At 34.0% G+C, this 12,457-nt stretch overlaps 1 protein-coding gene across 2 annotated transcripts in view; it reads right to left on the bottom strand.

Moving 5' to 3' along the window:
- LOC150095070 (peripheral plasma membrane protein CASK-like) overlaps positions 1 to 12,457 on the bottom strand; it is a 356,952-nt gene that overhangs the window by 102,519 nt on the left and 241,976 nt on the right. For both annotated transcript variants that reach the window (XM_090411455.1, XM_090411456.1), the window contains exon 6: positions 5,663 to 5,900. In XM_090411455.1, coding sequence (XP_090267581.1) covers positions 5,663 to 5,900 — 238 coding nt within the window. The remainder of the gene's footprint in view (positions 1 to 5,662; positions 5,901 to 12,457) is intronic.

Here is a 12,457-nt window from a genome sequence, read left to right as displayed (position 1 = left end):
TTCCAAAGTATTATATATATTACAGTGATATACTACCTTGATGCATCTGTTTAACATGAATCTTAAAACAGGGCAAACCCAAAAAAGTGGAAACCACGAAAAATTGTTCCAATTCACCAGGAGGGGGGGGGGGAGATAAGACTAAGGCTACAAATTATAAACCAATCTGTGTGTCTGGAGTTTTTGTTAAGGCGTTAGAGAGGTTGGGGAGGACTAGGATTCAGAATTCGGTTGATAATAGAAGTAAACTTTATAATGGTCAGCACTGGTTTGTGTAGTGGGGGAGATCATGTTTAAGAATCGACTTATGTACTACAACAAGGTGACAAATTTACTGGATAAAAGAGATGCATATATGGTGATATACTTGGATATTTCAAAGGCCTTTGATAAGCTGCCATACAAGTTGGTAACTAAACTGAAACAGATGATACTGGATAAGAGACTAGTGAGTGGATAGGTAATTGACTCAGCGATTATCAGCAGTTTATGTATGGAAGGGTATCCCAAAAGAGAAAGGTCAGTAGCAGAAACTATCTTGGGACCATTATTGTGTTTTGACTTCTGTGTTAATGATATCAGAACATGCTTAACTGAAGATATGCAGTTGCTTGCTGATGATGCAAAGTTAGGAAAAACTATGAAGAACAGAGCAGACATTGTAGCTTTACAGAAGCATCTCAACAGACTATGTTAGTGGGCAAGTAAATTGAGCTATTAGTTTAATGTTTGCAAATTGCAAGGTCTTGAAATTTAATTCATGGAGAAATTTTGAAGAGGGTGGAAAACATGAGAGATCTAGGAGTGATTGTGGATAGACTTAAAGTTTAGGGATCATATTCCTAAAATTATAAGAACATCACAACAGATTGTGCCAATGATGAGGAGGATCTTGACATGCAGAAGCAAAAAAAGGTTGTAGTTTCTTTCCTTGTATAAGGCCTTGATGAGGTCACATATGGACTACTGTGTGCAGATTTTGTCACCTAGTTTTCAAGGGAAAGATGATATATTAGAGAGGATCCAGAAAAGGTTCACTAAGTCAGTTTCAGGTCTATGGAATGTGGGATATGAGGACAGATTGAGGGGAATGCAATTTGCAGAGCCTTGTGAAGAAGAAGACGGGATCATGATTGAGACATGTAAGTTGTTGAGGAGTTTTATCAATTAATGTGGGGGAGATTTTTTCATACAGTAGAGAAAGGGAGAGTTTTTTCATACAGGGAGAGAAAGGTAGAACAAGAGGCCATTCCTGGAAGCTGTATGAGCAGAGTGTAAGTTTCTTTGCATAGAGAGTGGTTGGTGAGTGGAATGCATTGCCTGAAAGTGCAGTGAGTGCAGAAACTGTGAATAGATTTAATGGTTTGATGAGCTTTTTTGCATGAGAGTGTAAACCTTTAGTGATGAGTGTTGTGACTCCCACAAGGTATGATGTTAATAATAACAATATACAAAGGTGATTCCATAAGTTTCTGGCCTAACTAACTTTCAGAGGTGACAGAAAGAAAACAACTGTGTCAATTTTCAACATAATCTTCCTTTACTTCACCACACTTTTCACATCTTTGAATTAAAATTTCTATGCCCTTAAAAAAATAGTCTGTACTTTTGACTGCAAAATGGCCTAAAATTGAATCTTTCACCTCATTGTCATCTGCAAATTTTCTTCCTCGAAGGTCTTTCTTCCGTTTCGAGAAGATGTAGTAATCACTGAGTGCTAGATCTGAGCTGTAAGGAGGGTGTTCAATCTCCTGGAAGCCACAGTCCTTCACTGCAGCCTTTGCAACAATAGCTGTATGGACTGGAGCATTGTCGTGAAGCAGGTGAACACCATGACTCAGCATTCCTCGACTCTTCTCCTTTATGGCATCGTGTGGTTTGTGCAGGAGTGAAGCATAATATTCTGCATTCAAGGTGATATTCCTTTCCTTGAAGTCAATCAAGAGAATTCCCCAGCAATCCCAAAGATTGTTGCCAAGATCTTCTTCGTGGACTGAGTGACCTTGGCTTTTCTTGGCGGTGGTTCACCTGGTTTGGGCTCAAAATGTGCCTGACTTTGAAGACAAGGAGGAATGGATACACCATGAAACTTTTGGATTTTGACAGAATACAGCATGGAAGACTGTTGCATAAATTGGAGAATATGCAATTGGATTATCAAATATTAACATGGATAAGAGGATAGCTGACTGAAAGATATCACAAAATCGTATATGGGTGTGTGTGTGTGTGTGTGTGTGTGTGTGTGTGTGTGTGTGTGTGTGTGTGTGTGTGTGTGAATCTTCAAGGTAACCAGTGATGTGGCTCAGGGATCAGTCTTTGGTCTACTGTTATTCAATCTGTACATTAATGACACTGGGAAGGATTTGACATGCGAAATACAGCTACTTGTTGATGATGCAAAGATAGGTAGGGCAATTAGGAGTGCTGCTGATATGCGACATTCCTGATGGGCATGTGAAAATGGCAGTCAGTTCAATGTTAATAAATGCAAGTTCATGCACTTTGGTGTGATTGGATATCCAATGTCGTATTACATTGATGGGATTATGCTAGAAGAAACTGATCAGGCTAGGAATCTTGGAGTTTTACTAAACAAAAATTGAAGTTCAAGGGTCATATAGAAACAACTGTAAATACAACTCTGAGAATAATTGCAATGATGAAACAAACCTTGACATGTAAAGATAATGAAGTAATAATTTCACCTCTTTACAAGGCCTTAATAAAATTTCACTTGGATTATTGCACACAGGTCTGGTTTTTGTGGTGATTCTAATATATAGTATCACCACAAAAACCAGACCTGTGGGGAGAGAGTACTAAAAATGATATCAGAATTGTGGAATACTGATTATGAAGACAGTTTGAGAAATTGTAGACTGCAGACACTAGAGAAAACAGGAGAAAGAGGAGTGATATGATTGAGACTTACAAACTTCTGAAAGGGTCATAAAGAATTTCAGTAGACAGAATTTTTCATTTTATGGAGGGTGGGGAAGAATGTGAGGGCATCTTTGGAAGTTGAGAATAAATACTGTCAAGAAGGGTATGAGGGCTAGATGTTTCTCTCATAGAGTGGTGCATAATTGGAATGGATTGCTGTTGAATGTTGTGTGTGCAAGTAGTGCGAATGAATTCAAGAACAGATATGACAGCTGGTGCAAACAGTATAGCCTCTCTCAATGAGTTCCTGACTCCATGGAGGGCTCTCTTAATAATAATAATAAATATATATATATATATATATATATATATATAATATTTTCTTGAAAAAGGAAAAATACAAAAATGATCCATAATAACATTTAGACAATTTTTTTTTTTAAAAAAAGAAGTTTCGTATTGTTCATGGATTATGAAATTTGCTTACTAGGACATGCTTTCAATTCCAAATTAATCATGATAAGTAAACATCTATTGTACATGAAATTGACAAACAGCTTAAACACAGTCTCCTCACTATAGATTGACAACACATCAAGTAAAGCAGCCCAATTATTAAAATCAGTGAACGTCAGAATGGCTTTCAAACCAATTAACCGTAAAAATAATAAATTTAGTTTAATCCTTTATCCAAGTGTGTGCAAACAAAGTTTGCACCTGAAAGTATCTTCAGGACTGGGGTAAAGTGGTACAACACCAGGCAACTCCTTGCAAAGGTGGAGCAAGCTACCAACACTCCTATCTCAGTATCTCCCATAATGCAAAACACATCTCCTTGCAGATATGTATAATGTTATGCATTAAGGGAAGGGCCACTACCCAGACTAGTTTCGACCTTTATTGAGGTCTCTTCAGTGGGAGCCAGGCCCAAGTGGAGATACCAGACAGAAGCATTAGCAAGGTTATCTCCTCCTATAGGAGCTGCCAAACGGTGTGCCACCCTTTTATTAAATTACTCTGGATTTAGAGAAAGATGTTGAAAGTTTATTTTTCATTTGGTCAGACTATAATAAATTTAGTTTAATCCTTTATCCAAGCGTGTGTGCAAACAAAGTTTGTGCCTGAAAGTATCTTCAGGACTGGAGTAAAATGGTACAACACCGGGCAACTCCTTGCAAAGGTGGAGCAAGCTACCAACATACTTTCAGGCACAAACTTTGTTTGCACACACTTGGATAAAGGATTAAACTAAATTTATTATAGTCTGACCAAGTGAAAAATAAACTTTCAATAACCTTAAAAAGTTTCCTACATTCTCTTAAAGACAGTATTCCATTCTACAGACAACCTTGGATGTACAAGATTCTTTGGTTTTCAGAAAGGTGTACGTGGGTCAAACTGTTTTATATTATTATTGTTGATGTTATTATTCAGAATCTCTATGGAGTGAAAAGACTCATCAAAGATGATCCACCTTAGACAAACTTGTTCACTGTCTGCATTCTCCCCACTAACTCAACCATTTCCTTTTGTATTCCTTGGAATACAAAAGGAAATGGTTAGTAAGAAGTTGAGAAGTATCTTCTTCATGCAAAAAAAAAAAAAGGTAAACAGGTTTCTCAACCTCTTACTAACCATTTCTTTTTGCAACCACCAGTAGCAGCCCCTTTTCCAGCCTCAGACACAAAGAAACTTTATAAAGGTTTTTTTTCATCTAAATTTGAGTTAGCTAGTCTCATGCAGAATTGGTAGGATTTATCCTCCAGGACTCTCAGATTTTTCATCCTGAAAAATAGATAAACCAACTAGAAATATTTATGCAGTTAATAGACACTGGCCTCATAGCATTTATTGCTTCAGCCGTAACTCCTTAAAGAATAACAAGTTGTTCTACCATATGAGATATCTCCTCACTGTTAATACAGTAAATATCTCTCAATGGTTTAAAACTGTCAATCATATCTTCCCTTCAGCTCACATCCACCAAACTCTTCAGTTTGCATTCCCTCAGACTCCTGATAGCATCTTTGTATTCACCTCTGTACTCTCCTCTTCAAAGTTATGGCATCCCCATCAAAATTCCAGTAACCAGGGCTGAACAATCCTGATGTGGAATGATCAAGACCTTCACCATACGTCCCTTGAACTTCAAATTTCTATCTATCATCACTCCAAGATTCCACCTACCATACTTATGAATTCTCCTGTATAATTCCTTAACATAATATGCAGCTTCCAATTTCTGGATCCCTTATTTCAAAATCTTACATTTTGCTGTGTTAAACTGATATCCTGATTCATTTGCCTACTTTTCCAGCTTATTCAAATCCTACTGAAGAGACACATTAACACTTTTACTAATAATTTTCCCAAGCTTCATATTATCTTGAAATAACTGAATATCTCTCTGAAATCCCATGGGAATATCTAACACTTATTTCTAATCCAAATTTCAAATCCATAATTTAAAACCTGGTTTGAACACTGTCCTGTATATTGCTAGCTTGGCCTTTTTGTTGATTTATTTTTCTCTCGAACATATAAACTGATTCAACTACCTGCTCACCATATCAGTCTTAGTTATTCAGTTATTTAATTCTGTATTTAGTTTACTATTTTAACTAGAAAGTGGCACTACATTTTGAAGAGTTAAGATGATTTATATAGAAATGAAGTGAAAATAGTAATGCTATTATACACAAAGTAAGGAGATATAAACTTTATAATAATTATTTTTAAATAAAATTATTCTAAAGTAAGAACAAAAATTTAAAACCTTGATCATTCTGTGAGCTCTCCATGGCTAAACAAGCAGTTCTCCATTCTTGAAGTTCTGGAGAAGGAATAAGGCCAGCTGTACCATCAGAATCTTCTTTTCTTGATTGCCACCAATTGTGGTCATCTTTACTTATGACTTGCAAAATATCTCCTGTCTTGAATGCAATTCCAGCTTGTGCACAAGGGATTAAGTCATCATCCAATGGGTTGTAGTCAAATTGGGCCCGGACGTATATCTGTGAAAGAAAGATAGAATTCCTTGTGGGCTCCAACCCCACATGATCACAACTTACTACACTGGGGGTTAGCGGGGATTTGTCAAAACAAAATTTATGATTTAGGGTACTTTATGCCTTAAAATTAGCAAATTTAAATAACTTGTCAACTTTCGTCATGCAAAAAGTGAAATTTTTTGTTTTTGACAAAAGTTGATTGAAAAGATTAGTACAATGATTTACGAATGTATGAAAAATATGTTATGTAAATATTATGATATTTCTTAATTGTAGTGTGTACAAGAATATTTGTAATGACATTATACTTTTGAATTATGTTTTTAATCATGCAATGTATTATTAGTACAATAATATAATTTGAAGGCTAGTGATCAGCTTATTTTCTAATGGTCAATAATTTACAAGCAACTACAATTGGACTCTGTGCTGCACTGATATTTCACAATCAAGATAGAATGAAACTCCAGTTTGATTTCATACATTTCCAGATCCCAAATTCAAAACAGTCAGAATGATGAGCACCTATATAAGTGGCTTAATTGCAAGTTAAGAGTGACCTGCAGTCTTGAATTGTACTTGTAACATACTAAACAAATACTGAAACATGTAGGCAAAAGACGTTTAATAATACTTTTATTTATTTAAGTTTAATAATAATAAATTTAATATTTCAATCGGAAAATAACATATCATCATCATCACCGAACAGACAATTCAACAAACAAGAATAACAACAATGGATTTCAACTAGCATAATACAGTAAAGTAGACTGCAAGATGAAATACAACTATTTCTTGCAAATGATAAGGATAATATCCTCCCAAATTTTAGGTAAAGAAACACAGTCATTACAGCTCAAAATGGAGAGGCTATAGTAGCACTTAAGCACTTTTTGAACAAATATTCAAATTTAAAACAGCAATAGTGCAGCAGATGAGCTTTTAGATCAGAAAATTCTGTGGTCACTGTCAACTCCATGCTATCCTGAACCAGACCTCACAGGTTAATTTTAGGTGATACATGATTAGTGTCCACATAGTCTCTTCTAAACAGAATGCCCTGTTTGGCCAAAGTAAGAAAATAGAGTTTGTTGACAGGAAAAAATGTGGGCACTAAATTGGTGCCCACATTCTAGAGGATCTTTGAAAGTGGCTCAGTGATTCCAGTAACATAAAGAATTGGAACCCTCCGTAATATAGGTTCAGAGTTCTTAGGAATATGCCTATAAGAGTCAAAGATGAGCTAAATCTTCTGTGAAAATTCTGCTGCATGTTATCGAGTTCTAGTTTGAGATCATGAGAGTTGGAGCACACAACATAAGCTCTATTCAGCAAGGTTTTGATGATGATACTTATTTTTTGAGATGGAACATGTGTCAAATCTTGCAGTACATATATAAAACTAGTCAAATGTGATCTCTCTCTTCTTTATTAATGTTCACCATATTTTAAAGATACCTCCTTATTTATACTTGGCAGTGTGCTTCTGACCAGAGATGTATCACACTACATTTAGTAGGTAAGAAGCCTAAGATGATGACTCCTAGTTCAGAAAGCACACTGCCAAGTATAATAAGGAGGTAGTTATGGTTTCCATTTAAAGTTGGTTATTAAGAGGGTTATGGGATTGACACTAAACACTTTTTTTCAGTACATAGCAGGAAGAGAGAGAACAAGGGATCATCCCTGGAAACTGTATAAACATGTAGTTATCAAGGGTGTTAAGAACTAGGTTTTTTGCTTAGAGAGTCACGAATGGATGGAATAGGTTGTCAGAGGTGATCGTGAGTGCTAAATCAGTGAATGAGTTCAAGGAGCAGTATTATAGGTATTGTATAAATAATGGGTCTTCTGACTCCATTGGAGATACCAGTATAAAAATAATTAACATTATGAAAATTAACAAGTGATTAAGGCAATATAAGAACTCTGGAATGTTGGTTATGGAGAAAGGCTGACGAAACTGAATTGCAGAGTTAGCAGATAAGCAAAAAGGAGGTAATATGACAAAAGCATTAAGCTGGTGAAGGAATTTTATAAGATTAAAAGGAGAGAAGAAGAATGAGAGGCTATTCTGGAAATTGTATATGATTGTGGTGGAGGTGAAGATAGAAGCAAGGGGCAGGTATTTTCGAACAAAGATTGGTGAGTGAGTGAAATGTATTGCCAAAATGTGTTGCAAACACTAGGAGTACAAATTAGTTCATAGTTCAGCATGTTTTGGGGTGAGTGAAGCTTCCCATAATATGGCTGTAGATTAAATTGAAGTTGTTTTTTTTTTTTTTTAACATTAAGAAGACAGATATTGGTTATCATTCAGGTTAGTTTCTAAAAACATTAACAATTGATGAAATAGGACCATTTATTTAAGAATGAAATGCATCTTGAGGATACATTACATTCTTATAACATACACATACTTTTGGTGCACTTTTAGTATATGTATGTGATGTGATATATGCATGTTACAAAATCAGATACTGTAGCATTTCATCACACATACTTTATTTCTTAGCTGTCTTTGGGTCACATCTCAAACATGTATTCATGCATTTTCAGTTGAAATTATTTATTTCTTTATTGGTGAGGTAGTTTCAGTTAAAATTTAAGCGTTGAACAATTTTGCTTGAAAAGCAATAAATCCAAAATATATAAATCAGGACACAGGAAACAGGTTAGTGAGTCAGGACACCAGACCATCTTCCTCTATGCACCACTGAACTTGAATGATACATCCTGAGTGGCATTTCCTGTTTACTATACTACACAACAGAAGTTTTGTTTATACTTTGTAAATTTCACTGAGTATTATGTATTTCTGCAAGCTGATTATAAATATGGTATTTTTTTATCTATCATCAACCATTTTTCCAGAAACATACACTAATATTACACCAATTTTTTACATTTTTTTTCTTATGAACATAGTAACTGTCTTTACACTAAAGACATTACTATGTTCATAAAGAACTTTATGAATATAAGTGATGAGTACACTCATCACTTTATGAATACAAGCGATGAGTATAATGAAAGGTTCAATCCTAACATGGCCACCATGAAAAGCAGTTTCAAGGAGGATGAAATTCCATTAATACTGGCTGGCTGGGAGGTCTTAAACATCAGCAAAAAACTATCCAATTTTGTAATAATTATTATGTTGTACCTTTTATTAAAATTTTATATAAAATTTGAAGCAAGTCTGCTTCAAGAACAAAAAAAAAAGCTTTACATTTGTTGCAAAGTGCTATCAGTCAATCAATGATATCATCATCAAAAATTCAGTTCCTTAGTGGAAATCATTCTGATTGGTTATACGTAAACAAATATTTTCATCCAATTAGGCACAAAATTGCTAGCATTAAAAAAGTAATAAAATTAAATGAATAGTCTCCCTATAATTTTCATGCACTAGATTTGATACCAATGATCATTCATTCGAACAGCTATATTGTGACAAAATTTCGAGATTGATTTGATAAAGTGTGATAATTCATTAACAGCTTCCACTATATGACAATAGCAGGTTGTCATAATAATCAAACAATGCTGAAGAAAGCTTTTTTTTTTTCATTTGGTTACAAAGTGAACTTAATAGTTTTCTAAAAAACGTTTTGCTTGGTTATAACCAGTGGTGACCTATTGGAAATTTCAACACAGGGCTCGCATCATAGAGCAAAAAAAAAGTCTGTATTTCACACAAAAACATTTATTAATACAGCTTGTGTACAAATGCCAATCAAAAAGTATGAAGGGACAATCTGTAAAGGCTATCATTTTTAAACCAATACTGCATGATCTAAACATGAAATATTTGCATACAGTCATCTGTGTTAATTTATCTTACATAAGAAAAACATTTTTTTACTATCAAAATATAATAAGAATAAAATCTTTTATAATCGCAAATATGAAATAGTCCGCATTTTTTATACACAAAATAAATTTCTTTTGTTTGCGATAGAAGTTTTTATGACAAACAAAATATAAATAATAAATAAATATTATGTAAATATAATAATATTTAAGTATGTTATATTTCTCTTTGTTTTTATACTTCAAGTGATAATCACTAGTACCAATCAAGGGGCATTATTTTATAGTCCTATTTATTTATATGCGATTACCAAAACTGAATTCTTATTTGTAAAACGGTAGTAACAGTAACCGTAATATTTTATTTAATAAAATCACTTTGTTAGGTTAACGTATCAGTTTGTCGTTTAATATATTTCAAAAAAATTATGTTTTTTTTTTTTTTTTTTGAAAAAATAAAAAAGTAAATAAGAATAACAAGGGGCTCGCAAATTTGAGAAAAATTTAACAAAGGGCTCAGGCAAGCCCCTTATAGCTCACCACTGGTTATAACAGACAAGAAATTCTATTCTTTTTTTATTCCTTTACCGAAGCATAAAGTATCTTCATGTCCAGGTTACTTGTATACAGAGAATATTGACTTCACATCAACTGCTTTAGTATTCTGGTACTTTCCTTTAAAACATGTATAATGTTATGTACTATGGGAAGTGTCACTATCTAGACTGATTTCAACCCTTACTGAGGTCTCATCAGTAGGAGATAGACCCAGGAAGATACTGAAGTTAAATTAATGCAGAAGTCATATATTTTCCATATACAAGTGATTCCCATTGATGAGACTTCAGAAAAGGTTGGGCTGATCTGGGTAGTGACCTTTCCCATAATGTAAAACAATATACTGTTCAAAAGAAGTCTGATGTGCATTATTGTATACTAAGGCAATTGATATCAAGTCAATAGTCTTTATATGCATGTAGTCTAGTCATGAAGATACTTCATGTGCAAATTTCTTTGTTTGTTTATTCTTGGGTAAAGGATTAAAACAAAAATATAATTTCTTCTCTATTTACTTTGTAACCAAGAAAAAAATAATAATAAAAAAAACCTTTATATAATTATCACCGATTCACAGTATTTAAATGAAGTGGTGGTGATACATCATTGTATTATATGTATAAAGTAGTAAAATAGTGTATGGCATAATATGCAAGTAAGAGTATCATTTCAATTATGGTGTATCAATGAAACCAAACTTGATCATTTGCAAAATTTAATTAGGTTGTTATTACAGCCAAAACAACTAATGCTATGAGGCCAATAAATCTGTTAACTGCATGTGGTTTTCAGCAGGATTGCCTGTTTAGTAAGATGAAAATTCAAGTTTCTAAGAGGAAAGACTATGCTATGTATGGTGAGAGCAGCTAACTCACTTTCAGCTGAATGGGGACTGGAAAATAATGAAATATTTTCCAACCTCCCCTATCCCCATTACACTAGTACAACAACCATATGGTGGAGTGGGGAAATTTTACTAACAATACTTTTCAATATCCATTGCTTATATCAGAGCTGTCCAACCTTAGGTAATCCGAGGGCTGCATTAAAAAAAAGATATATGTCCAAGGGCCGCATTCAGAATAAAAAATACAGTACATATATTAAATTACTTGGAGAGTCCTACCGTTAGTTAGGTTTAGCAAGCACTCCGAAAATTTCATAAGAAAGAAAAGTCATGGTGCCCGTTAAAGTTTTTGTTGAAACAGTAGACAAAAAACAATAATTGTTTATTTTATTTTAGCGAGAGCTCTGCGGTAGTTCAGCTTCATTTACTAAAGTACCTATAACAATTTCGATGTTTGTAGTTGCCAATTGCAGTAAATTTGCAAGAGAATTATCTGTTGATGAACATGTGCACTTTGATTTAATGAATTTCATCATTGAAAAAGCTTTCACAAATATATGTGCTCCCGAGTATTGAGCACATCTCGAGTCCAAAGTTCCTTGATTTCGGGTACCTCTCTGTTGGTAGTAATTTAAAAAAATCTTCTCGTTTTCACTTCTGTTAGTATAAAAAGGATCTGATTGCAAATCGCACAATTCCAGCTGCAGGTCAGATCTTACATTTTCAATGCTGACAGTCATGGGTTGAGAAAAAATTGAAATACCTTCCTTAAAATCACCAAACTGATTCTCAAAATCCTCAATATACTTTACATGAGCTGAAAATGATATTTCCTTAAACTTCTTCATTTCTTCAAAACGTTCTTTGCAATTCAAAAAAAAAGTAAAAATATTATTAGCCAATGTTGATTTTAAAAAGTTTCAATTTACTTTTAAAGCCATCCAAATGACCATATAAATTGGCAATATTCTGTTGTTTGCCCTGCAGTTTTAAGTTCAACTCATTCAAGTGGTTGGTCATATCTGTTATAAATGCAAGATATGATAAAAATATGGGAATTTGCATTTGATTTTCAAGTTCTGTTGTGTCAAACTTCACATTGTTTTTAAGAAATATGGGTATTTCTTTCCAAATAGCAAAAACGCGTGCCAGACATTTTCCAGCACTCAACCAGTGAATATCAGAATGAAGGAGCAAAATGCCATATGCAGCATCCATTTCGCTCAAGAAATTGCAAAACTTACGATGAGTCAGAGGTCTATTACTTCCTTCTATAATACTACTTATTTTTACATCTACTTTCATGGCATTGACTTGACATAGAAATTTTTCACAG

Source organism: Typopeltis vanoorti, chromosome 21, assembly GCF_054136105.1.
Source record: "Typopeltis vanoorti isolate ZY-2024b chromosome 21, IOZ_Tvanoo_1.0, whole genome shotgun sequence".
NCBI classification, from domain to species: domain Eukaryota; kingdom Metazoa; phylum Arthropoda; class Arachnida; order Uropygi; family Thelyphonidae; genus Typopeltis; species Typopeltis vanoorti.
The sequence above is the reverse complement of the archived record's forward strand: the minus strand, read 5'-3'. Positions and strand labels throughout refer to the sequence as shown.